Below are 26,831 nucleotides of genomic sequence, written 5' to 3' on the forward strand. Positions count from 1 at the left end.
AGAGAAAATGAAAGTAAAATTGTGGGCAACACCCTTGTCATGACAGGAAACGTTAAACATGAAACCAGAAAGCCCTCAAATTGATTTATCTTCTGGATATATATAAATTAATTTAAAAAGCCAGTTATTTAATCTTATTTGTTAATGTTTATTTTATTATTCTTGTGTATAACAAGTGTGGTTATATTCAGAGCCTTATTTTGTACCTTGTTTGTTTGTATTGTGAAGACATAATAAATACATTAAAAACTATTCTGGTTTCAGTTCCCAATGTTCTTGCAGATCCTTCACATTCCTGTTTGTGTGAATCATTGATTAAATATGATTCAACAGACAGTAGGCTATACAAATTCAATAGGCAAAATTGTGTATGGTTGACTACAGTCCCTATACCCTGTGGTATGTAGCCTATACATAACGCCACATATAGTAACTAACATGGTGGTTCTGTAGAAACGTCTTAAATTGCATTAATGTACATTCATATTTTATATTTTATCCGTAACTTAACGGGGGGTGTGAGACTGCATGCACGAGGCAATTTGCACCAAATCAGGAGTGGAATCAGGGTGTGGGCTGGAACCAACGATACAATGTAAGCAGCAGCATAGGGTGGAACTTGGCGTGAGCTGAATTTGAACCCTGTAGGCTAAATAGTGCGTACATAGAACAGTGCAGGAATAATACCTGATCAGAGAATGTACATACATGAGGTCAGTTGTGTGTAAAGGAATGTGACTGACTGAACTGTGAGCAAGTGTGTACTGCTGTTCTATGAAAATATCCCTTCTACTTGACATATGAGATTTCAGGAAGCAAAACCACAAGGACACATCTACTACTGCAAGTGAGCATGAGCAGTAGTTTATTTATTGATTAATAATGGTGGCATATACATACAATACAACATATCTGAACTCAGTTAATAGAACAGCATCCCATTCCACAGTGCGTGTGCTTCAAAGTATGGACCAGCCTGGTCTCTTCTACTTGGCATATGATCAGAATAACAAGATACAAGAAGCTAGGATAGAAGGCCATTGATAGCTATTGAATAGCTACATCAGTCATAAGTGAGAGGATAAGCAGGAATAACGTGTCTTCTTGGAGAGTCAATGTCATCATAGAATAGACTGTGATGTCATCTGCCATGGTTCGTTTTGGTGTGTTGGTGGTTCCTTTTCTAACTTGGAGGCATCCCCTGTAATGACGCAAGTAAAAGGCACGTGATCAGGTGATCTCCTACACTACCAGTCAAACACTCTAAAGGTGTAACTGGTTGAGTTGCTTCTTCTCCTACCTTGGCGCTGCCTCTTGATCTCAGCCAGACGCTGCCTGATGCCAGACTTGGCTGAGTTCACTAAAGCTTTGTGGTCTGAATCCAGTTGTCTTCCCACACTGCCCTTCCTCACAGCTTCCCAATCCATTTCCGTCTGCACGCATCAAAACCAGGAACAACAGGCCAAGATCATCAGAAAAGAATCACCATGTGGGCCAGTGCTAACTTTTGATACTGACACATACATCAACCGCCAGTATTTACCAGAGAGGAGTGTTCAAGCTCACTGTAACTCAGCAGGGTTCCACCACACTAAGTTGCCACAGTCATTTGATTGTGTATGCACTATGTAAACATATCATTATATGAAAACATCTGCTAAATTAATACTCAAATGTTTCATTACTGTACTTTCACTCACCATGTTCTTGAAGCACTCCCCTCTGTAGAATGTCTTGATGCCGGGGTACTGAATCCCAGAGGTACACAGCTCCTTTATGCTACTGGCGACAAGGTGCAGGGTCTCTCCATCATGCCCATATATGTTCCTGTCTTCACCCACCACGATGACCAGCTGGGTGCCCTGGCAGGGGATGTCCTCCACAGTTCCCAGGACCTCCATCTTCACATACTCTGGCAGGTAGAATTTCTCCCACTCCTCTACCTCCTTAGGGTTCTCATAGTAGATGGTGTCCTTTAAGCCTCCTATTCTCCAACTACAACCATCTGGGTTCTTCAGTGGAATCTTTACATTCAAGTTTTTGGACACCAGGCTTGTCAAAACCATCAGTTGCCTTGGATCTGTAGAAGGTTAGCCATAAGGCATCTATGTTAAACGAAATGTAAATCATAAAATTTGACATAGCATGACATAAAAATGTAAATGTCAGACCATTTTCAGACTAGTCGTCAAAGGAGCAAATAGACAAATTAGACTGCTGCAACATATTTGAGAAGAAAATGTTGCTTGGTGTCAAAAACAACAGGCAGGCTTACCTGGTATGTCCCCACAACTTCTGAACTCCTTTAAGAACTGAGACCTGAAAGAAGCACAATACAGACTGTTGCTTTACGGGTTCTCACTTCAACTTCTAGGCCTATTGGCTTCGATAAAATTATCGATGGTTGGGTTGCAATAGACTGAAGTTTCTTACGCCATTGCGTTGAAAGATAAAGTCCCGCCCGGATGTTATCTTGTAAAGACGCGGGTTGGAAACAACAACAAAAAAAATCACTAAAAATCTTTGTCACCAATATAATATTTTTAAAAGGCACTGAACAAATAGCTTGCTCATTAAGTGAAAGACGGTCACAAGACTTCAGACGTAGGTTAGCTAGACTACTGTACTGTAGCCCTATGCTGTACAGCTTCGAAATCGAAAGTACAAAATAAATACTCGAAACTGACAATAACGGTATAAAGTCAACCATAAAACAATGCTTACCCTTAATTATTCAGCTTGTGAAGAACTTAATGACAATTTTAAAGCATATACACGCGACTAACAGTTTATTATATCGATCAACAATGAGAGCTGTTCTACAGCGTTCCGTAGAAAGTCAGTTCCGTTCCATGATAACGTCACCGACGGTACCATATGGACAGTACCCATCGGCATTCAAAATTATTTTCATAAAAATTCTTCATGTCAGGTATTAAAATAGAAAACTTACTTGAAAGTCATACTTTGGTCCGAAATTGCACCACGCATTCACCTGTGATATCCCTAGCTTCATACAGTTTGAACCCACAGAAGTCGCTAAACAAACTACAACAATGGAGGCAGCATTTTAACAAGTCGATGCGCATTTTTATGGGGATTGTAGTTTAATTCCGTATTTTAAAAAAATGTTTATCGTTTACATTTTGAAAATTGTACAGTGCCTCGTAAAAGCTTGGTAACACAATTAATCGTTCAAGATCATTAACATTTTGTTTAGTAAGGTACATGATGTTGAAAGTACTAAAGAGATTTTGACTGCTGTAGCCAACTCTCGTTGGATATTTTAGCTTGGCGTCTCTTTCCTTCTGGAAACGTCAGCTTGCGTGAGGCGTGTTACTCGACAAGGACATTGGGAGAGAATGACATTTGTATAACTTGTGGTGCTTTCTTATTTTATCAAGTAAACACGATATATCAGATATAGATTACATCGGGAAGCAGTATCCTTGTGAATCTGTAACGGCGCCATTGCATCGTCTTTATTCCATCGACTATATTGCCTCTGACAGGTATTCATGCTAACTTAGCTAGCTCTAGTCTAAACATACTGTGTGCTGTTACTGTAATGTGTTAGCAACAACTTGCTAACTAGCGTAACTAACTATCCAGGTGTCTGTTATACATTGGAATGCCGTATTATTCCCTTGCTAGCTAGCTCTAATGATGGTACTTAATTTGTATGTCGTGGTACCCACACTGTTAGTGTTAGACTAACGTGTTTGGTATTGTTTTCAGTCACATAGGAGCACAAACCTTCTTAACACATTAAGTAATATGACTGCTAGACAGTCATATTACAGATCTGAATGTGCAAATATGTGCAAGTAACCAGTTAGGCTAACATGGGTCTTGTTTGTCTTAAATACCGTCTTGCTAAGTCTCAGATGCCATTGACCAACTATCTCTTTAGCTAGCTAGCTTGCAAGCAAGCCCACTGGCTGGATTCTGCCAGCAATAAAGCAAGTTTACAGAGACGTCCAGTCAATTATGATCTTGTGCCTTGTGTCAATTATGGTCTGCTGCTGCCACTCACGTTCGGCATGTCATGTGCTAGGAAGCTTGCTACCCGCATGGGTCTCGAACTTTAATGTAAGGTCAACGGGAAAAAAGTAGTTGTCTAATATGTAAATGCACGTATAACGGATTAAGTTCTGCCTTTCTATTAACGAGTTTATGATCTACTCGTGAGCACTGTCTGTTTTCTGTACCGTGTGCTACTTTTCCCCTTAGAACACTTTGGAGTACAACCTGAATAAGGGGTCCACGGGAGACGTAAGAAGAAAACAGGCAGGTCCATCTTCACCATCTTGACGTTGCAGTGGGATGGTGAACTGGTGACTGGGGTTGTCCGTGTCCCAGGACGTGAATGGCTGTGTGCAGAGGGCGCATTTCCTTCTGGGTGGGATATGTCAGGAGCCATGGCAGCAGGCAGCCAATCAAGCAGCAGGGCTGGGGTCTTGCACAGGTATTGTGCTCTCCTAGATATTCAACCCTTCTGCTTAACAATCAACCGCTGTGAAGGATTTATAATAAAACTGTAATTGTAAAATGTTCATTTGCATTGCTTACACATTGGGTACACATCGTTCATTTCAGACTGTACCAAAGTACCTAAATCTACAAGCTGACTAACCTCAATCCTCTTTTTCCATTTTCTCAGATGCTTGATTCACAGTGGATTGGACAAAGCCGACATATGAGCAGTGCATCCTGGGCCCTGCTGCCTCCCAACAGTCTGAGGTACCAGAACGTGAAGCAGCCAGCCCTCTCACACCCCTTCCACCATTCAAGCCAGCCCCAGAGGACAAATGGCCTGGAGGAAGAGTGGGAAGACTCTGTCAGTGTCTGTGTACTGGTGGGACCAGGGGAGTACGACGGCCAGCACACTCTGGTGGAAGTCCCCCTGTTTGGGCAGATGAAAATAGGAGAGCTCCTGGCTTCCGGGCCCAATAGGCCCATGGAGTTTCTCTTCCTGACCACTGTGGACGGTAGCAGGGAAGATGACATAAGTGTCGGAAAGAAAGTGGAAGGTTCCGGAACGGTTGATGGAGATATGGAAAAGAGGGAGAGGGGGTCTTTCAGAAGCCTGTTTGAAGCTGAGGGGTGTCCAGCTCCGTTCATGTACGGCTCGCGTTTCTATTGTTTCCACTGCCCCGATATGGAGCCTTTGCCTGGCTTTGGGGACCAGTCAGAACGTGGGATTGGATTTGACAGTGGTTCTCGGGAGCTTGCTTTGTTGCTGCCTCCCTCGCTGTGTAGCCACGCTGAGAGGGAGCATATGGAGAACTACAGTGAACGTGACAGCGAAGGAGAAGAGAAGTTGTCCCTGATGTATGAAAAGCTGAGGATAGAGGTAAGAATGAAAAGGATTGTTTCGTTCTCGACCGTTTGTTTGAGTTGCGGCATAAACAGCCAAATGCACTGCAGAATCTGACCAGGCAGACTGTCGCTGTCGTCTGATGTTTTTTTTTTAAAATTCAGACCCCTTCTGTTACAGCTTCCTAGTTTCTTTATAAAGAGTCACGACTACAGCATGTACTCCATCGACATGGAGTTCATCAACGGCCTCCTTAATGCCAGGACCAGGTAAAAAATCCCACTCGCAGACGTCACGATTTGTAATCGGATAAATCACGCTCTTCGACACACACACACACACACCCCCCCCAACCCGCTTGAGTTTCCGCCGCCTTCTGTTTGGTTGGGTTCCGCAGAGGTCGCATGGTGTACCAGCTGAGCCTGTCGCTGTGGCGGCTGCTGTGTCTGTGTTACTACGCTGAGGCCCGGCTGGAGGTCCTGAAGCTGACCAAGCACGCGGAGGACAGGACCATCCGGGCCCGCTGGAGGGTCAGGGGCCTGCCCTTCTACTCTCTACTGCTGCGCTTCTACAGGAAGGACAAGTCCCACCTCTACAGGTAGAGCGCCGCTCCCGTCACCGTGGAGACGTGTGTTTTGATGTGTACTCGTTGCAGCGGTGCTAATTACCGCTAACTGCTGCTCCTCGTCACAGGTCCTACGATGCGTTCTCCACCTTTTACGTCGGCCACGACGGACTCATACGCTGTCACAAAGTCGAGAAGGTGAGTTGCCCTGACGATGTGTGTTCATCCGAGGCGTTTTGCGTCGGGGGAAGTGTCCCGTCTCAATCTTTCCCTTGGTTGTCTCCTGGTGCTGTAGGTGATGCAAGCCCAGCCCCCGATCCTGCCCAGGGTGGGCTCACTGCTGGCAGGGGCTCTGGTGGCGCTGGGAGTGGAGGAACACCGGCCTGCCCTCAACCTGCTGCCCCTCCTGCTGTCCTCACTTCGACAGGGGAGAGACTGAGAAATGAGGGGGAGGGGTGCCACTTCATAGGCACTTTTTTTCTGTCAAGAAGAGAGAGAGAGAGAATGGAGAAGCACAAAAAGAGAAGGATCTTTGCAATGTTGGTGGCAGGAACAACAGATAAAGAATGTTGTAAAAGAAACATGCATCCGAGATCACTTGAACCGTTTTCAACTCATTTATGCTGACTTTGAAAATAAATGTAAACCATTCCACATTTTCTCCAAAACCATCCAAGTAGCACACTGTAAGCCCCATAGAAAAAATGCAGGACACAGTGTTTAATATCCAATCAAGTCCTTATAAACGCACAAAGTATCCATTGCTAGTTGCTTGTTATGTTGAACCATGTCATCTTAGGCTTACCTTACCTCATACATGGTCACATATTGATGACCATTATACATTATTCATTATACAGACAATATACATTCATTCTTCATTGTATATTGCCCAAAGCCTGTTCATACGTGGTTAAAATATACAAATGTATATAAAGTTGAATTCACGTAATTCTAATTTAAATAGGTTCAGTTCAAGCTTTATGGATACATAGCATTGTTACTTTCCACAGAGAACAGTTGTATATTTGGACACCGGCATGCCACCTGAAAGAAAATAGTTTCATTTGATGATTGCGGCTCTCCCCATTCTACAGTACCAGTCCTGGAGAGTCCAGTGATGACGTGGCAGTAGACAGGACTCTGGGCCCTCCCTCTTTCCATGCCAGTTCAGAGGGGCAAAGCAGATCCACCAGGCTGATTAAAATGCCATAGGAATGCCAGCAAGGATGCATGATGTGTGACTCTCGGCTCCCCGTGAAGACTTACTAAGACCCTTCTTGTTGTGTTGGTAACCTCATGTCACATTGCTGACAAGCACCTTATGTATACAATACCAGGTTACCTGTGTGAAGACTTGTGTTAGCAGTGTGTGCCAGACACCAGTCGTAGGATTTACAGATGGTTCACATGGCTTATGGCTAGCCTTACTTGGTGTCAGAGCTGATGCAAGACAAAGTTAACCCCAGTCAGTAACTCTTGAAAGGAGTTTGCCTACTTTGAACTGACTTACAATGGACGTAAGGTCATGTTACGCAAGCATATGTAGAATATGCTGATTTGAGTACGTGTAATCGGAAGGATTGAGTTTGCCTTTGCATCAGTGCTGTTAACCCAGTGTTGTCACATATAATCTTAGAAACATGCTATGTGCTTTATCAAATTGGGCAATCAAAGCATGTCAAATGTTTAGATCTAGCACTGCTAATATTCTATGGTGTCAATCTGTAAAATTGTAACATGACTGAATCATTGTCTGGTACTGTGTTGCTATCTATAGATTTTGCTCTGGAATAAATCCAAACGTGTGAAATCTGGTTGTGTGAATCAAATAAAGTAGAGAATGCAATGGATTGATCTTTCAGTCTTTAATTCTTTATTGTCCTAAGTTTCTCATTGAACGCCAGTGGATCTTACGCCAGTGGATCTTACATCAAGCTTGATGTGTTTATTTCAGTTAGTATGTTCACGAGCACAGGGTTGGCATTCAAGTTTTTACAACACATTCTAAAATCAAAAAGCTGTGCTCATTTAGGGAGCGTTGATAGGGGTTCAATCATTGATCAAAGGCTCCCAAAATAAATGCATTTCAACATAATTAATGGCTAAAACACCACCATACTGGAGTACCCTATATCTGCACACAATTGTCATACAAATAAGGTTACACAAGCCCTATAATATGATCCTCACCTCTAGTTTATCGATCAACAAGAAGCCTAGATCTGGGCTTCTGACCTCTAGAAAAGCAAAAACAATGTTTTATCTATGGCATGGCAAACGTGTTACTTGATTCTAACAAGAAAAGGTTTTGCACTTATATCACCATTACAATGTACAATTTGTGCTAATTTACAACAGTGCCTCCTAAATACATACAATTAATTAAAAAAACTATGTTCTGGATGAGTGGATACAAAGTTACTTTGAGTCACAACATTGAGAGATTGGTGTGGTAGTTGAAAGATTGGTACATTTTACACTGACAGCTAGCAAACTTTTATCAATTGGCATTTTCAATGGCAGTTCCTTCAATGACAAAATATGAATTCCATCAGCTGTCATTGGGACTGTTGAAAAACCAGTGGGGAACTGTGGGAATGTTGTGAATTAATTGAACAGAATGAGATATGGACAAGAACTAGGAGTCTTCTAAGGAGAAAGCCAGGTGTGCATTGGGGAAACGTTGGGAACTGTAGTCCGGATCCTCCCTCACTCTCTCCCTCAGGTCACTCCTCACCTGATGTGTTCACATGAAGACGAACAGGGGGGAAACGTCATGTCAGAGGCCAAGTCACACAGCACACATACCTATGTGAGGGGGCGTGGAGCAGACGTAATGCAGTTTTACCTGCTCTGTGTAGGCCTCCTGTAGCTCAGGGCTCTCCAGCTCCCCCTGGAGGCTGTCTGGGGACGTGACGGGCCGGACCCCTGCCACGCGAGCGGCTCGACTCACGGCCTCGGACAGGGACAGGTGAGGCCCCTCTCCCTGGGCAGTCTGTCAGGCACACACACAGATAGGGGGTAACTAGGTTACTAGAACCGACTTCACACGGCAACGTGAAACCAGGCAGGGCGTGGTGTGACGTGGATAGGAAACAGGGGTTTTCACAAGACGGAGCGCTCACCTTTCTCCTCTTGGCAGGCATCCCGTGGAGGTAGGCATCGGAGAAAGGCGGCTGGGTCTTGATCTTCCTCTGGGATAGCATGTCGTGCCTGATGATCGGCATCCACTCCTAAATACACACACACACACACGGGAAAAAGTAGTTAGCATTTTCCTCAGGCGCTACAACACAACCGCTGCCGGTGGACACCGGATCGAGGCCGACACAATCGGGGGCTGTCGTGGCGACGGGACTCTTACAGGCGGTACGGCGGCGGCCCAAGTATCCGCCTCCAGCCCCGACTCCTCCCTCCCGGTTGGCGCCACGGCGGCGGCGGTTCCTCGCAACTCCCCCGACGACACCCTGCGGAAGGGCGTGGCCTCTCGGGGGGCCGTGCGGGGGTCGCGGCCTTCGCCGGAAGACGCCATGGCCTCCTCTGCAGTGGTGGCGGCGGCGGGGGACAGAGTCTCATCCATCTGGATGGAGACAGGCGGACACCATGCTGGTTTATTCATGAAGAATCCGTCCAAGCCCTTAGACCTGCCTACAGGGCTGATGATATCATGTTTGAGCTCCATGATAGAGGGCGTCTACACAGGCTGTGCGTATCGACTCGAGGTTTTTCGTTTTCACTCCCAGATGGTGTTAACCGTCATGTTACAGCTCAATTGACTCAGCAGGGTCCTACTATCTGAGATGAGTCTTTCTCAGAGGATGTGAGAGTTTCTAGAACGTTCTGTTAAACCATACAGATGCCAAAGTGTAAAGATAAGACCAGGATGAGGGAGCCGTCTAGCTCCTAGCTGAAATGACTGTACTTTGTCTCCCTGGCTAACACTAAGTATTTCCTTATCAACAGACCTTTCCTCTAACAGATAACAATCCCCATAAATAATCAGCAGGTTCAGAACATGGCTGACTAAGAGGGAGAGTTATGGAAGCCTATCAGACAGCGGGACAGAGAGGAGAAGACACACCCACCTCCACGTTCAGAGGCTCTGCCTCCTGGCCTCCTGTACGCGCCTCGGGCTCCGCCCTATGGGAGGGCTCGCTCTGTGACATCACAACGACAAACAACAACATCCTGTTAGCGTGCACGCTGAACGAGCCCCCCCCCCCCCCCCCCCCCCCCGGGGTCTGAGGCCCGGGGCCACGCGGTCGGGGTCGGGGTCGGGGTACCTGGGAGTAGATGACGTAGTTCTGGATGTGGTCCTCGGTGACGGGGTTGTGCTCCAGGATGAGGTTGAGCCTCATGGACATCATGCTGGTCAGCCAGTTGACCAGGCTGGGGTTGACCTCCGCCGACATCCTCCTCTGGAGACGAGAGGAGACGTGAGGAGGCGAGAGAGGAAGAGAAGGGAAGGGCTCGCGGGAGAGAACGGGAGAGGAGAAGCGGAGGAGAGGAGGGAAGACACGGAAAGAGAGGGACAAGAGGAGAGGACGCACATCAGGCCAAACACACCACCAAGCACGACACACCGTCACACATGCAGGCGACAGAACGACAACAGTCAGTCCCCATCGACAGCCGTTCAACAGACGCTGCACGTGTATGGGTAGGGGGTGTGGGTACTGACGATGCGGTGGTTGATGACTTGCGTCAGGGCCCTCTGCTCCCCACGGAGGCAGTACAGGTTCAGGGCCAGACACTCAAACAGACCCTGGGTACACAGCAGCAGCAGGCGTGGCCCGAACATGTGGTCTGCAGGAAGACCACACACACACACACAGAGTCAAACACGCCCGCTGGAATTTCGCCGGTTCGTGGCCGTAAAGCACGCCTGAATAAGCGGGTGGGAGAGAGAGAGCGCGGGTGCACCTGTGCAGCGCAGGATGTGGGTTGCTATGCGTGTGAACTGCTGCCTGAGGAAGGAGGTGTTGGTCTGAATGATGTCGACCCCCTCGCGCACCGTCACCGTGGCCTGGAACGACACAAGACATCGTACCGCTGGGTCAGGGAGGGGGAGGGCTAGCTTTGGTGGTCCAAACATCTGACTGCAGATCAAGAGGTCGCAGGTTCAAATCCCGCCCCCTACATCGCCTTGGATGAAAGCGTCTGCTAAATGAATACGTCACGCTACATTCTCATCCCCACATCTCCCTCCTGCGGCGAGTACGGTACATCCTCCCTGGCCGCGCGGGGTCGTCTGTGTCAAAGAAAGGAAAATGGACGACTTACGAAGCTTTCTGCTATGTAGTCCTCCAGACCATTGATGAGGTCTTCAGCCGCCGTCTGCAAAAGAGGACGAAAAACGCCACGTAAACGTTTGGCGGAGCCGCGGGGTGCTCGCTGCGTTCAGCGAGAGCGGCGGCTCCCGGGGACGAGACCTTTTCACTCACGGCGATGTCGGCGTCGGCGGGCCGGCGGCCCTGGAGGTAGTGCTCGGTGAAGAAGCCCGTGAGCTGGGGCTGGATGCGGCTGAGGGGCTGGGCGTTGCCGTGCAACAGCAGCACCATGTCCACCATGGAGAAGCTCTGACACACCAGGGACAGCAGGTCACCGAAGAACCCTGACACACACACACACACACACACACACGGACAAGACCCGGCTCACCAGGGGCCGGCTGACATTGGCAACAAACTCTAGGCTACAAAACACACAAGCTAGGCATGTTAGCTATAGAACAAGTATTTCACATTGACAAATTTGTCACATCGACAAATTAAATTATTTTTGAATAATTATGATATGTATAATATCCAGTGGGGTCAAACGGGGCATGCGGGCAGTGTGTGTAGCATTCTGCAACATCACAAGAAGCTTATTGGAACATAGTCAAATTCAGAACACGAGTCGGCCCCAGGGACTCACCCACGGCGTCCCCGCTCCCTGGAGTGAACAGGTTGCTGGTCTGGGAGAGCCTCTGGATGAACTGGGCGATGCTCTCGCTGTTCCCCTGGGGAGCCCCCAGGGAGCCCATCATGGTGGAGAGCACGCCCTGCACAATGCCCGTGAACAGCTCCGGGCTCAGGGTGTCCCCCGCCCCCCCCGCACCGCCGCTGGCAGGCTGGGCGGGCTGGGTGGGGGCTGGGCCTGTCTGAGGGGGGGTTGGGGTGCCAGGGCCGGGGGGAGGGGGCTGGCCAGGTGTGGAAAAGATGGGCTGGTTAGCCTGGAAGAAGGGGGGAGGGAGATCTATTCACTACACACACTAAGACGAACACAGCATCCTTCGGGTGCAGAAGCCCGCAGTGAGGGGGGGCGCGTAGCTCCCGACACCCACCTGTATGAAGTCGGACATGCCCTGGAAGAAACCAGGCACGCCGGGCACAGTCACGGTGATGGAGGGGGAACTTCCAGAGCCGGGGGCCCCTGCCGTGGCTGCTCCCCCCAGCAAGGAGCCCAGGAGCTGGGCCAGGTTGGCGTCCGGGGCGGCCTCTGGGGGCTGGCCCGCAGACGCGGTGCTGGGGGTGTGGGTGGACGTCTGACCGGAGGCGTTTGCGAACGTCGGAGGGGAAGGGACCGAGGCGGTGGAGGAGAAGGAGTCGGAGGAGGAGGAAGAGGAGGAGGTGGAGAAGGAGTACGAGTGGGAGTGGGAGGAAGAGGATGTGGACGTTTCGGCACCTGAGGAACAACAGCGAAGGAATGATTCGATCGAGAGCCGACAACTTCTCTGTGAACGAGTCTGTGAACTTCATTTCGGTAAGAATTCAGTTCTTCCCTTCTGGACAAATACCCTATGCCCTCATACGGATAGAGAGAGGATGACTTCATGCTGCTCACCTTGCTGGCCTGGCGTCAACAGCTGACCGACCAGACCGCTGATCATCTGGGTGAGAGGAGAGGGAGCGATGGACTGGAGGAACAGAACGGGGGGGGCATGAAGGTGGTGGTGGTGGTGGTGGGGTTAGCGATCATGATGAGTGCATTTCTCTGCAACCATAAACGAGAAGTGGTGTTCTCTTTCCGTACCGGACAAACATTCTCCCCCCCCCCCCCCCCCCTTCTATGTCAGAGTGTGCTTGACAGTAATACACACTCAAAAGTTGAGAAAAGCTTAACGGAAGCCTGTCGGTGCCTGATGAACATGCCCACCAAACCCTAACCCAGGGTGGAAAGGCCAGTGGAATCATTCTTGATTTGATTTTGAATACATTTTAATCATTTAAAATAAAATACGCCGTGAGCACGTATAATGAGCGGGTCTCACCTGTCCAGGCTGCTGGCCGGCAGCAGGGGGCGCTGTTGCCCTCAGGTTGATAGTGGCACCCCTGGTCCCTACGGGCTGGGGGATGTGGGGGGAGAACGGGGGCCGGGTGATGACCACCCGAGCCTGGGGCTGCTGGGAGGGGGTAGGGGCCTCGGGGTTGGGGACAGGGCCGGGGGCCGCTGGCGGTTGCCCCGGGTGACCTGCCGAGGCGGCGGCTGCCATGGCGGCAGCTTGGTGGGAGATCTGGTGGACGATGGCCTGCATGAACTCAGGGGGAAGGCCCGGGATGTGCATGGGCACCGCTCCTGGGCACACACACACACACAGCAGACACACACACATCAGACCTTCTCGCGGGCAGATGTCATCCAAGGGCATGGCTAGTAGACCGTCCGAAGGATAAAATCTCATTCCAAATCAGGACTGATAGAGCATATCTGTGCTACATCTTTGAAAGGGTTTAGGTTGGTGTAGGTGCGGTTCTATGGTCACATGTGAAGCCCTCTGTGACACATCATGTCTGACGTGGTGTGGACTCTCTCTGGAGAGGTGGGAGGCTGGGTCTCTTACCAGGCTGGCCAGCCACTGGAGGGTTCTGTTGTCCAGGAGCACTTCCTGTCTCTCCTAGAAACCCAAATCAGAGGGGATTCAATGAACTTGAAATGAAATAGTCTAATGAGTTTTCACTCAGGGTCTTTTCTCTGTTGGAATGAGGAAGAATTAAAACATGTAATATGTAAATGAAGACCACAGCTCACCGTCAATGTTCATCTGCATCATGACGACAGGCTCCATGGTCTGATGGGTGATTCGGATCACACGTGGTGCCCCCTGCCCGGCCTGCTGATTGACTCCGTACTGCTGTGGAGGCGGAGCCTGCCCCTGCCCCGGTTGATCTGGTTGGCCGCCAGCCTGAGGAGGCTGGGCTTGGCCTTCGGCTGCCTGCCTCCCATTGGACGTCATGGTCACCGTGGTTCCCAGGTTTATCTGTGGGCGAGTCATATTAACTGCAACAGGGAAATGGTATTGTCTGTATTGCAGAGCCAGGCTGAAACCATGTATGAAGACCAGAAAGAGAACCTACTGGTATGGGGATGTGGGGCATACCACCCTGCAGGAGGATAGGGGATGAGTAGTGGGACATGGGCCGTACCACGTGCAGATGGCGGGGAGGCGGAGTTGCGAGATTACATCGCAGGTCGCTAAGGGCAACAAGAGTGTTACCAAGGAGACGGAGTGCTTCCCCGACCAAGTTGAGAACGCGCTGGTCCTCCTCCCGCTCCTGGGTCTGGGAACACGAACAGTGAAGAGAGGCAGCGGGTCAGGTGCTGCAGCGGGTCAGGTGCTGCAGCGCGTCAGGTGCTGCAGCGCGTCAGGTGCTGCATCCTTAACAGCTATTGTGTTCTCGATATAATACACAAATGTCTATATAAACACCGCCCCTTATTTTCGTCATTGCTAGGACACCAGAGGAGTTTGACTCCTTTAAAAAAATATATATATATATATATTTGATCTAATATGTATTTTGGGTATATTTGATCAGACGGTACATTTATTATAATGAGGATGATAAAAAGCGTTTGAGCCAGATGTTTCCTCACGTTGTTGTTGTAGTCTGCTGAGGTGGCGGCGCCCAAGATGGAGTGGGTCCTCTGGATGAACGGCCGCAGCCTCTCCTCCACCCTCCTCACCTCGGCCAACACCTCCACAAACTCCGCTGGGCTGGGGTGACTGCGAGCGACAGGGAGACAGACCGTCAGGTGGCATCGCTACATCTAGGTACCGACAAGGGTCAACGTGACCCCACGAGACCCTCGTTTTCACCAAATGCGATCCAAGCGCGCGGTGCCCTTTCGCGGGGGTCTTACTTGGGACCAGAGTTGGGGGGTCCCTCTGTTTGGGTGGAGGAAGAGGAGGATGAGGGCGGAGGAGGTGGCGGGGCTGGAGAAGAGGTGTCCATGGGCGGCGCCGCTGCCGCCGAGGAGGAAGACGAAGAGGACGGGGGCGTGTCCTCCGTTTGAGGCGGCGTGTCACCGGGCTGACCCTGCAACATCGACCTTCAGTCAAGACTCGGACCACACCACACCACACACAATCCTGAGGGGGGGGCTGGATGACACCGGGGGTCGCGGGCGTACCTCCAGCCTGTGGATGAGGCTCCGGGTGTCCCTCAGAAAGTTCTCCGCCAACTGCAGCCTCATCCTCGGCTCGCTCTGCACCGATTGGTCCACGTTGATGTGCACGTCCACGGAGCCGTTGCCCTGAAGGGAGAAAACGACGTTGTCAAAGGCAACCGGCGCTCGGCTGTTTTCGAAATCCCATGAAGGTAGTGTACACGGAACGTCTAGCCAGCCGTCCATCCGTCTTTGACGGGAGTGAGATCTTACCCCCGTGGTGGTGCTGACTCGAGTGTTCCGCCCGGCTTCTCCCACTCCAGCCATCATTTGCTGAACCGACATCTGCAAACCAAGCGTTCATGATCGTCAGACTCCATCTAAAGGACCTCTCTGAAGACTGTTTTCGGAGCGTACCACGACACCCGTTGTGAGGGCCGAGAAGTCTTTGTCGTCTTAAGAGATTGCGAAAGCTGAATTGCATGTCAACTGCAGGTAAAACAGAAGACTCTGCCCTGCTCCGACACTCAGGACCCCGACGCTCTTTCAATAACAATGAAATAATGCCTTTCTTTAGCGTCGGTTTTGAATTCAAAGCAACGTAGAGTGAACCTGTGATACCACTGATACCACTACCACACCCCCCTCTCTGGCCCGATGTCTTTACGTGGCGACACAGAGACAGTGTTACATGTTAACAGACCTTCCTGTGTCTCTCAAGGCCACTGGCTTTGTTGCTATATTTGGAGTAAACTTGAAGCAAAGCTTTGTTCTAAAAAGGTATTTTTCTCAGAGGTCACTAAATGAGGAAGTTATTCTAAAGATTCCCTCATTCTCTTTACATCTCGAAAAACTCATGCATTTTATTTTTCGATAGTCTACTAATGAGGTGATCAAGCACATGAGTGATCACAGGGTTGGGTCAGTGGATAGTAGTAGAGATAAAACCATGCACTTGTCTGTCCTTTGGATTATTTTCGCAATGTAGTTGGGCTTCATTCAGTGTTTGATAGGGCTGGAGTAACTTAATTTGATGATAACAGACTGCAGTGTGGAGATTGAATTGTGTGTGTGTGTGTGAAACGGGAAAGAATAAACACCTCCTTATAATCACCACAGAAGACCGCAGGCCGGTTCCATAAAGGCCGCTCAAAAAAGATGACTAATTCAAGTCCCAAACATGACTTGAATTAGCTCAACAAGTCAAGCGGGGCTAAAGCGGTTCCATAAAGGCCAATTCCAGCTCACGCAGTCCTACTTATTCAAGTCAGATTCAAGTAGTCAAGCTAATTACGCGTGCACCCTATTCTTAAGCAGCCCGAGAGGTAGAACATGGATTATATCGATCCACCACGGAAAAAAGCAATGCACACGGCCACGTGACTTCTTCCAGAAACAACGTTCCCTTTAAGCAGCTCCCTCATCCACCACTTCATCAAAATAAAATGACAGGACATGATTGACGTGAACGATAGGCTACGTAGGTCAAGGTCCTTTTTTTATAGACCTTTACTTCATTGATTAAAAAAACAGACACCCGCTAAACACATCTAAATTGACTTTTTTTTTAACGTTTTATAAACAACGACTATTAATCAATACATTATCCAGTAGCCTAACTTTTTAACATGGTTTTTGTGTCGGGGAAATGGAGGATAGATGTTTACGTTCAATTTGCAATTGTAGGCTACTGTTAACAATTATGTAGCTATGATAATTATTCTGGGATCATTTAGATTGAGATAGGCCTATATGCCTGATGCCTAAACATTTGAAATCACAACCATACAGCCATACGTTTAATGTAGTCTAATAGGTTATCATTCTGAAATCATTGTTCATCATTGTTTAATGCATTAGGATAAATGTTGTAGCCTATGTATTTAAGTAGATTTTTTATAAATGTAGGCTACATATTGAACTGATGAGAATGAGAAAATGAAAGTCCTTGGTAAATCATCGTTTTACCGTTGGGTCAGTGTTACAGGAAAGTCTGGTTGAGCAACAACACGGGCCTGACAGTTAGCCTGCCCAGGTTAGTTTCGAAGCATAAGTTGCCATCGTAACTGAGTTCGAACTACGTTGAGCTGGCTTTATGGAACCGAATGAACTAGAAATTAGTCTGACTAACTGACATAGGCGTGGCTTATTCGGTAAACTGGCTTTATGGAACAGGCTTCTGTAGAAGAAGGATTACACCGTTGTAGACAAAATTGGCTGTTATGTAGCCTTCTCCAGCTCTGCGTACTATATCGTGTTGCAAACTGTATTCCTTCTAACTGTGAGTGCCCCTGTTGGTGTCGATTGATTTATTGCTATTGTATCAGATCTCGGTAGAGAGGGGGAGCACTCAAGGCTGAGTCAGATCGATGCAGCTAGACCTCCAGAGGGGTTACCACAGCAGCAAAACAACGTTATTGTGTACGTGTTCTCAATGATCATAAGAGTTAGTGAAAGATTTGGGATTTCTATGATTTTCATATTCCTGACCCAATCACAAGGGAGTTAAGTGTGATTGCAACTGGACGCAGCTTCCTTTCTGATAATACTGTCAAGATGTTCCCAGGAGACATTTCCATCCGTAACCTTCCTTAATCGATCTGCACACATGAAGAAAAGAAAAAAGCACTCATGAAACACTGTGGACCACCAGTCAGACATGGTGGTTCACCTGGATCTGCTGCGGGTCCATGATGTTGACAGGCAGGTTGAAGGTTCCCAGCATGACGTAGCTGTTTCCGTTGCGGTCATGGGGCCCTCCCTGGGGAGAGGTGGAGGAGTGGGTGGTGCTGGCTCCTCCCTCGGCCCCTCCGGACGACACGCCTCCGCCCCCAGAGCCGTACTGGGTGGTCTGGGGCGGGGCTCGCTCCACCAGGTGGATCACCTTGCCGTCCACGTCTCAAAGGAAGGAAAGAAAGCAAACGAGCGACCCCCCCAAAAAAACTCAATTAGAGCTTTTAGACAACATGAACCAATCATCTGATGACAATCCCTGATATGTTTTGGAAATATCTCTAACAGTGAAAGGGAAAGAGACCATCGTCTCCTGACTCTGAACAGGGTGGCTACTGATGCAGTGTGTGTAAGCAACATACATCAGTCTCCATCTATCCACCTATGGATCGATCCATCTATATATCTGTATCTATAGGGCTGTTTGTTGTGGTGCCCGCAAGCCTCACTGTATTCAGTAAGTGTCCGCTCATCTTGCAGCACTCTGCCCTGGTAGATCAATCTCTGCTTGTCCACTGGGATCTCCACCGATGCAGCAATGTGTTCCTTGAACTCTTTTACTGTCAGCTGAGAACAAACACCTCCTTTAGTATTAAATAGGTGCTGACATGTCCCAAATACAGTGCTGTGAAAGGGTCTGCCCTGATTTTCTGTATTTTTTGTATCCATTTCACACTGTCAGCAGTGTAAACTAACACCTAGGAATATATAAAAGTGACCATTCATGAACAAGAATGTATTTATTAAAGAAAGTTCGATAACACCTAGAGTCCCCCCTCAGCCGAGGCAAGATAAGACTGAAGATCTTTAAATGTGTTTGGGAGTCATTTGTAGTTTCCAGGATCCTTTTGCATCTTGCCCGTGGAGAGAGGCTTTATTACTGACAGATGCATAACTGAAGCTTTGAACACAAGAGAAATCCAAGACACACCAAACTACTGTGCCCATTCTACCACCTAAACCATGTACACAGTATGGCAATCCACAAACAAATCTGACCACACACAATGTTAAAAATCGAATGTTGACGGTGCAAATCATTTTTCACAGCACTGTACTTGGAAGTATGCACGAAATATGCTGCATGAGAGCGGCGTTCTTGACTATTTCAAACCAACTCAGTTCTTCAAGAAGGACCAAGTAGCCTAGTAATCAGACTGTCATACCTGTTCACGGACTTTGTAGCTCCTGCTTTGCGAATCCAGAGTCTTAACAGTGACCTCTATGGTACCTGTCTCCTCCATATTTATCTGCCAAAATCAAAGGCACCACCAGTAATGTTAGCTAGCTAAAGTCAAACCCCCGCAGACTTCTACTAGCTCAGTCGTGCAAGTTTTTCTAATTATGTTGCCTATAATCACTGTACCATGATGAATATTGGCAGACAAGGGAAGTGGAAGTTTGTAAGGAAAACAACTAGTCTGTATTATAGATATAATTAACACATGAACTAGTTAGTCTATAGTGTAACTGAGTTGTTGATACAATTTCAGCAAATTTACTGAACTGTAATGATAGTTCTATTGTCAATCTCACCTGATAATAATAAAATAACCACGAAATTACTTAAACCTGATACCACTAAACTGTATGAACAATTGTACCTGATATCACACTTTATTTGCTGTTGTTTTTGTCTCTGTTATTGTTGTTAGCTCGTTAGCAAAAATAGCTAACGTGAATTGGTTAATCCCTATTACCAGTTGACGAACAGTCAGATAATCTCCCAGATAATCTCTTTCTGTTTGCTAAATATCAAAGCACACCGGTATGCTATACTTTACTATATTCAACTGAATACTGCAATTTGTAAATATAATAAAATGGATTTCCTCAATTGTTTCAGCACTAGCTTCCATTAGCAAGCTAGCTTGCTAAATAGCGTTAACTTGCTACAAAAAGTGCGACACTAATTTATTGTGTAGGACCTCCATGACGCTAACAATTTAGGTGCATATCAAAAATGCCTGAGCGGCTGTCAGTGAAATTACAACAGTAATTTAAAAGACAAGCTCTTGTTAAGACAATCTCGATTTTAACATCATATATTTTTTAACACCGAGAAATATAGCTCTTGAATAAAACATGAAAACATATTAAATAAATTGCAAGTGCATCTCTGACACGTTTTAGAGTAGGCTAAAGCATCACGTTCATTCCTTCATTCATTCACAAAAAAATTATATATATATAAATATGTATTTATTTAGTTATATTATTCCTATTATTAGAAGTAGATTTGATTGAAAAATCAGAATATTTGAGTAGCCTATTAAATTAAAGAATTTCAGATTTTCGACCAAAACCTCTTGCGTCTTATTTGCAGTGTTAATAGTATGCATCATTCATTGGGTCATATATCACTTACATCAATGACTTTAAATATGTTAATTAGTTACGTTTTCTAGGACACGCCTACAATTATCGGAATTATGCTCTGTACAAACTTCGAAGTGACAGAAAGCTGTAACTAAGTTGTGGGTGTGGCGACAGCGAGGTATCTATTTCATTTAAGAGTGATAGCTGTACCGGTTCATTCAGCGTAAAAACTGGCTCAAGTCAAACCTTTTCGGCGCCGACATTTGTCTTTGTCGCCATCTATTTATACAGCTTTACGAAACGCATACTGGAGGGTTCGATCGAGACCACAGCAAACTTGAGGATAGAACGAGGGGGCGTTCTCCAGTTCAGCAATACACGGTTTCACGCTCGTAATATAATCGTACTGAGATTTGCGTTGTATGGTGTCCAAAGGATATTTGGTGTCCCTTGGAATTGTAATAATGATCGAACACATGGCAGAATAAACGCTGGACGGTAAGGTAGGCCAATGAAACAAAACATTTAACCCAGATACAATTGAGGCTGTTGATACACTACTCGAAGCTTTTGATTGTGTGAGTTTTCATATATTCTCAGTCTCAAGCCATATGTGATATATTTTGTCACATTTCTAGGTCGTCTATTTGGATCAAGGTGCAATTAGTATGAGAGGATTCGTGATTAAATGGTCCTGATATTTACATTATAAGCACGAGCATGTTGGAAAAAAATGAAAGGGCTTTCACGTTGTTTATCATGAGGGGATTATCTTATACACATAGCCTAAGTAAGCAGTAAAAGGTCATATATGTTATTTGTGTTCATAAGGTGTTAGTTACACGACGCTATCTATTACACCTACCTACAGTTTTCAGGCCATTTAGCGCAGAAATGTTTTCATTACAAATATCCAAACCAGCCGAACCAGGCACTCATATGGAGCAGCAGAACACCAAGTAACTTCACTGATGAAATGACCTACTTCTCTGTAATTGTTCAATTTTATCTTCCCCTCCTCCTCTCCCACTCTTGCCTCATTTTCACAGGCTGTCCTGTGCCTACAGACAACCACACATTCATTCTTTCTCCTCTTTACTCTCCTAAACTACCTGTCTCACACAAGTCCCTCTATCTTCCCTGTCCTCCACCATCCCTTCATCCTTCTTCAAAACGTAACGGTAGAGGTCGGCACCATGCGTCGGTACAGCTCGGAGGGGTCCCTTCTGGACATGGACTTCCTTCCGCGGCGAAAAGTGGCGCTAGCGAAGGACCAGAGCTGTGGAAGGGATGGAGAGTCGGGCACTTACACCCTGACCCAGGAGCAGGATGAGCTGGACAGTGGATCCTCATCACTGCCCCCAATCATCCAGGAACCGGGCATGAGCGCTAACAAAGGAGGAAAAGGAGAGATGAAAAAGGAGCACAGCGTCAGTGTGGAGAACTTCACTGAGCTGGGCATGCTGGAGAAGGGAAAGCTGGGAGTTGTGGGCATCAGTGAAGGATGCCGGGCCTACAGTGACAGTCAACTGGCCCCGGTGGCCAAGGGCAGCATGGGCAGAGATGGACATCCGTCAACTTCACCCTCAAACACATCCTTATCCAACCCCCTCAAGTCCCACCATGCAAAGGCCAGGCTGTCAGCAGCCAAGCTGCACCTCAAGAGCCTCTTTGGACAGGTAAAGGGGGATTTCTCAAGTTCAGAGGAGCCAGGCTGGATCCTCAGTATTGAGCTAATCCATCCCAATTTTGGCATTTGAAAGATCTTTGTTCCTTCTGTGTATCGCTGTTAGTCAACATCTATGACTCCTTTCTTTTCAGATTTATTTTTGTAGTGTATGCGGTGCATGTTTTTTATGTTTCATACTATATATTTTTATGATGCAGTGACTCACTACTGGAAAATATTGTTCATACAATTAAGCCGTCCACCACAAAAGTAATTGCACAGCTGGGATTTAATCAAAAGTGTGTGTGTGTGTGTGTGTGAGAGAGAGAGAGAGAGAGAGAGAGAGAGAGAGAGAGAGAGAGAGAGAGAGAGAGAGAGAGAGAGAGAGAGAGAGAGAGAGAGAGAGAGAGAGAGAGAGAGAGAGAGAGAGAGAGAGAGAGAGAGAGAGAGAGAGAGAGAGAGAGAGAGAGAGAGAGAGAGAGAGAGAGAGAGAGAGAGAGAGAGAGAGAGAGAGAGAGAGAGAGAGAGAGAGAGAGAGAGAGAGAGACTGGAAAAACAGAGATTAATGATAGGACACTTGGCAAAAACGCACCTGTTGTCCTTTTTTTCAGAGCCCTCATTCCTCACAATCCAATCTCTTCAATACAGAGCAGAAAGACAGGTGAGTTACTCTTGCTGGAAGGTTGTTCCTAATGTTCATACGTAATGACGCATTTACATGTAGTCGTTTAGCAGACGCTCTTATCCAGAGCGACTTGCAGTAAGTACAGGGACATTCCCCCCGAGGCAAGTAGGGTGAAGTGCCTTGCCCAAGGACACAACGTCATTTGGCACGGCCAGGAATCGAACCAACAACCTTCTGATTACTAGCCCGACTCCCTAACCGCTCAGCCATCTGACCCGCATTTGAGGTATGAACGTAATGTTCATACCTCAAAATGTACCTCACACCTCAAAATGTACTGATCATATTGCTAGGAAGGACCATCACGTTCATTGAAAAAAGATATACATTTTGTATCAATAAACAGATGCACTGTTGAGAAATCAGCTCCAACCAAAAGCTCCAATCTCTATAGCTTTTCCTTTTTCTCCATGTCAGTGCCAAAGAGAGAAGGTCTCGTTTGCCCTTCCTTCGCCAGTGGAGCCAGGTGGGTCACAGCAAGACCAGGTTCAGCCGGGAGGAGATGGACAAGTGGGCCGAGTCCCTCAACACTCTCCTGGACAGCCGAGGTGAGTGGCCTGCGCTTTCCAGCCGTGTTGACCTCTGCTGAAGTCTGCTGCAACGTCAGGGTGACTCGCTGTTTGGATGGAGGACACTGGTTTCAGTGTGCGGTGCATTCAAGCTTGATGCAGGAGTTTACTAGAACCAGCCGGCTTGTATTAATAGATGGTAAACATTGACGCTGAGAAGTGAACAGGCCAGATTCTTTCCTTATTCCTTATTCTATTCACACCCACAAACCTCGTGAGATGAACAGGAGTATGTGACGGACGTTCATAAATCTACATAACTTTTTTTCCCTTTGGTTACTTCCTCATTACATTCCAATGGTTGTTAACTTCCTTTTTTTCATACGTGCATACTTTTCACACAAGCTTAGAAAGTAGGCAGTCGCAAACACCTGGAAGGATTCCTTGAGCCCCCTGCGGAAAGGGAAATTGTTGTTTATCAAATGCTTGAGAATGTTCCCTGTTTATATGCCGGGACGATTCCAGTTAAAGATCAACCCTTGGTTGTCATGGTTGCACAGGCCCCACGCCCTTCCTTGTTAGCCTTGTTAGAGGAACAGCCAGGGTCATTAGCGAGTCTGTGTTCAGCCACCCATACTTTCATCTCAGTGTGCAACTCTAGTATTATACTGTAGGTGGAGTTATTTTTTTGTTCTTGAAAAACATTGATACCACCACCACCTACTATTGGCTTTGGTCATGGTTTTTAGAAACAGCCTCACAGGCTCTTTGTGAACAAGCCACTGTCGCAGTGTTCAGTGCAGACTTTTGGGAGTCAATCCCAGTCACATTTAGACTGCTGTACTTTTTCTACTTTTTAAAAGTAAGATTCTTAGATGTTTATCGTATGCACCTTCCTGCCACAGTAAATTCCTTGTTTGTGTAAACTTATATGTACATGGCAAATAAAGCTGATTCTGGGAACAAAGATATGTTGTAACCGCGGAGACACCAATCTTGAACCCCTCTTTGGAAATAAATATTTTGCAACACCCTGCCTCATCAAAAGATGTGTGTTTGAAACTGAGAGAAAATGTGGAACATATCTGGATAAATGATGATGGTATGAAGAAATTCTGCACTGGGTTGTGATTTACTGTGTGTGTGTGGGTGTGTGTGTGTGTGTGCGCGTAAGCAGTATTGAGGTCAAAGTTATAAGTAACAAGAAGTGATATTTTAACTAAGGTGCACAGCATGTCACTAGCCCCTTATATCTGTTTCCCTTTTTGTCCCTCCCTCCTTTCCTCTCTCCCTCCATCTCTCTCACCCAACCCACTCCCTCCAAACCTCAGCGGGCGTGTCTGTGTTTGGTGCATTCCTGCGTTCTGAGTTCAGCGAGGAGAACCTGCAGTTCTATCTGGCCTGTGAGCAGTACAGACACTCGTCCAATAATTTCAGCCTGCAGAGGAGAGCCAGAGACATCTGTGCCACCTACATCCAGCCAGGGGCACCCCGGGAGGTATAGTTTTGTCTGTGTTCCGGCCTGCGTGTCCATCTTCTGCCAGCTTGCCTATCTGTTTGTCCCCCGTCTTTTCTGTGGTGTTTTGTCCCTGTCCATTGGTTTGTCTGTCCCTGGTTGTCTATCTGCCTGCCGTGTTGTACACTTGCTCCTGATCCAGCATTAGCTGTCTTTGTTCTCGCTGCGGGTCCGTTTGTTGAATGAGTCACCTGAATGCTGTCCTCTGTCCTCGTAGGTGAATCTGGACAGCAAGACCAGGGAGCTGACCATGCAGCTGCTTCAGGCTCCCTCTCACACTTCCCTCTGCCACGCTCAGAAACGCATCTACACCCTCCTGGACACAGACTGTTACCCCCGCTTCATCCAATCCAATATCTACCTCTCTCTGCTCCCAGAGGCAGACCACAGCCCCTAGGCTACACCATGACTAGTGACAGTAAATGTGGGGAACCAGGTTCACTGTAACGTATGTGCCAGGTGCGAAACGCCCACGTCATCTTTAAAAAAAGAAACAGAAATGCAAGGTTGATTAAAATACAGTAACAGTACTAAAAACTAGATATACAAAGTAAAATGACATCAATAGAAAAAAAAACCTGTTCCAGGTTTTTTTTTTTTAAATATAGGTTATTTTGGTTTCTACTCATTTCCCTACAGGAAATAAGTAGTGCAAAGGCTTAGCTTATCCTAGGTAATCTGGGCCACAGGCGGAATGGATGCAGTAGAGAACAGGGCACTGGGGGAGGGTATGGACGATGGTTTCTAAAAGTAGTCATTAAAAATCAGGGGTAAACGGGAGGCCGACATGCATGTTCAAACAGAGGTTCAAGATGCCGGGAGCTCAAGACTGTTACTTGAATCTGTCGGTGGGACCAATTAAAATATTCCGAGCATGTTTTAATCATCTAACACCCTCGCTTTTGGCGTCAGTGAGTACCGTAGTTAGAGTTCCCATGGTCCATTGAGCACATGAGGAATTTCCTTAGCTGACCAAAAGGAAAAACACGTCAGACGAGAACAAGCACTAGATAAAGGTCAAAGCACTTTGTGAGTTACTTATGTAGTATGGGTGAGTGAGTACAAACTCACGCTTGTGGACGTGACTAGCAAAAGGAAGTAACCTGAGAGGACTATCAACAAAACACTTTCTTGGAAAGAGATTCCAGCGTTTTTTGGACTTTCATGGAGAGAATACTCGTGTCACCAAGTACCAGATTACAGTGTGGGTGACAGCAATTTTTTTTTTCCGGGATTGTCACACTTGTTGTTGCAACAAACAGATTTTAAGTCATTTGTTTCTGTTCTCCTCAGGCTGCATCTTGCATAGAACCTTATGCTCCTGCCAACTGATAATGTAAAACTTCCTCGTAAAAAGGCGGGGAAAGAGTTTGAAGCCAACACCACACCTCAAGTAAAACTCCATGTAGGGAACTCGTGGTGTCTAATGTTGTTTGTATTGCTCCAAGTTAATCTTGATGGAGATATAAAAATAAATAAAAAATTTATATATACATGGGAGGTCTTTTGCAACCCAGAACCTTTGTTGATTTTGAGTATTTCTGAAAGGTAATATAACCTTTTCAGCATCCCAGTCGTTCATTGAGGTGGTATATCTCTGTCCACGGCTGTTTAACCCCCTGGCCTTAAGAGGGTTGCTAGGATACTAAGCCTGTGTCCATCCTCGAGTACAAATCCTAGGACTGGGTGTGCTATATGCATTGTGGACCACCACTCTTAAGCAAACATACAGAAATGAATCAGTAAGCTGGTTAAGGATAACCGTCTGTCTTACTGGCGTATGTATTAAGGAGTCGCATGTATTAACATTTCATTAAAAGTTTACCAAACAGTGCATAATGTTGATACTTTACATGAATGTTTATCATGCCAGTGCTCCAACGTACAATCTGTTTCCAGAAAATGAGGCAATTTCATTGGTCCAAACAATGTATAAAATGGTGAACAGATGAGTGGTCAAATGGTGTGGTCAAAGATCGCAAAGGAAGGATGTTAACGACCAGGCTCGTTAGTGAATGTTTAACATTTAATTGGACATCAATGTTTTGATGATGTTTATCTCAAGCTATGTCTGGGAGGGTGCAGTGCTCCAATGGACCTGTAGAGGACAGGCAGTTACAGGACTCTGCCATTAGAGGGC

General features: G+C 46.8%; 4 protein-coding genes across 12 annotated transcripts; 2 read left to right on the forward strand and 2 right to left on the reverse strand.

Moving 5' to 3' along the window:
• Positions 1–850: 850 nt before the first annotated feature.
• Positions 851–14,559, reverse strand: LOC134040860 (uncharacterized). Of its 3 annotated transcripts, XM_062487010.1 has the most exons (7): positions 14,550–14,559; positions 2,725–2,808; positions 2,434–2,472; positions 2,276–2,319; positions 1,701–2,080; positions 1,301–1,433; positions 851–1,201 (listed from the first exon to the last, which is right to left on the reverse strand). In XM_062487010.1, exons 3-7 carry the CDS (start codon positions 2,436–2,438, stop codon positions 1,122–1,124), a joined length of 642 nt encoding a protein of 213 aa, XP_062342994.1. In that variant the 5' UTR covers positions 2,439–2,472; positions 2,725–2,808; positions 14,550–14,559; the 3' UTR covers positions 851–1,121. The 3 variants fall into 3 exon arrangements, with proteins under 3 accessions (XP_062342994.1, XP_062342995.1, XP_062342993.1); XM_062487011.1 differs by lacking the exons at positions 2,725–2,808; positions 14,550–14,559 and adding an exon at positions 2,954–3,058; XM_062487009.1 differs by lacking the exon at positions 14,550–14,559 and having other exon boundaries at positions 2,725–2,880.
• Positions 3,301–7,736, forward strand: c20h6orf136 (chromosome 20 C6orf136 homolog). The gene is made up of 7 exons (XM_062487004.1): positions 3,301–3,512; positions 4,234–4,468; positions 4,664–5,356; positions 5,501–5,589; positions 5,718–5,918; positions 6,014–6,083; positions 6,181–7,736. The coding sequence occupies exons 2-7, from the start codon at positions 4,370–4,372 to the stop codon at positions 6,322–6,324; spliced, it is 1,296 nt and encodes a 431-aa protein (XP_062342988.1). The 5' UTR covers positions 3,301–3,512; positions 4,234–4,369; the 3' UTR covers positions 6,325–7,736.
• On the reverse strand, positions 7,739–21,300 carry bag6l (BCL2 associated athanogene 6, like). Of its 5 annotated transcripts, none has more exons than XM_062486993.1 (25): positions 21,178–21,300; positions 19,160–19,243; positions 18,443–18,560; positions 17,932–18,158; positions 15,534–15,605; positions 15,285–15,407; positions 15,015–15,190; positions 14,748–14,877; positions 14,228–14,431; positions 13,902–14,130; positions 13,714–13,767; positions 13,144–13,448; positions 12,717–12,789; positions 12,217–12,557; positions 11,808–12,105; positions 11,333–11,502; positions 11,172–11,225; positions 10,812–10,914; positions 10,570–10,694; positions 10,172–10,306; positions 9,974–10,045; positions 9,253–9,468; positions 9,014–9,121; positions 8,737–8,883; positions 7,739–8,625 (listed from the first exon to the last, which is right to left on the reverse strand). In XM_062486993.1, exons 2-25 carry the CDS (start codon positions 19,235–19,237, stop codon positions 8,527–8,529), a joined length of 3,657 nt encoding a protein of 1,218 aa, XP_062342977.1. In that variant the 5' UTR covers positions 19,238–19,243; positions 21,178–21,300; the 3' UTR covers positions 7,739–8,526. The 5 variants fall into 5 exon arrangements, with proteins under 5 accessions (XP_062342977.1, XP_062342980.1, XP_062342981.1 ...); XM_062486996.1 differs by having other exon boundaries at positions 21,182–21,281; XM_062486997.1 differs by lacking the exon at positions 21,178–21,300 and adding an exon at positions 19,598–19,904 and having other exon boundaries at positions 11,808–12,072.
• si:ch211-152p11.4 (regulator of G-protein signaling 1) lies at positions 20,438–26,530 on the forward strand. 3 transcript variants are annotated; one of them, XM_062487007.1, is made up of 6 exons: positions 20,438–20,810; positions 21,498–21,991; positions 22,593–22,642; positions 23,084–23,214; positions 24,507–24,673; positions 24,909–26,530. In XM_062487007.1, exons 2-6 carry the CDS (start codon positions 21,509–21,511, stop codon positions 25,086–25,088), a joined length of 1,011 nt encoding a protein of 336 aa, XP_062342991.1. In that variant the 5' UTR covers positions 20,438–20,810; positions 21,498–21,508; the 3' UTR covers positions 25,089–26,530. The 3 variants fall into 3 exon arrangements, with proteins under 3 accessions (XP_062342991.1, XP_062342990.1, XP_062342989.1); XM_062487006.1 differs by having other exon boundaries at positions 20,439–20,815; positions 21,362–21,991; XM_062487005.1 differs by having other exon boundaries at positions 20,439–20,810; positions 21,362–21,991.
• The last annotated feature ends 301 nt before the right edge of the window (positions 26,531–26,831 follow it).

The sequence above is a fragment of the Osmerus eperlanus genome, chromosome 20, assembly GCF_963692335.1.
Source record: "Osmerus eperlanus chromosome 20, fOsmEpe2.1, whole genome shotgun sequence".
NCBI classification, from domain to species: Eukaryota; Metazoa; Chordata; class Actinopteri; order Osmeriformes; family Osmeridae; genus Osmerus; species Osmerus eperlanus.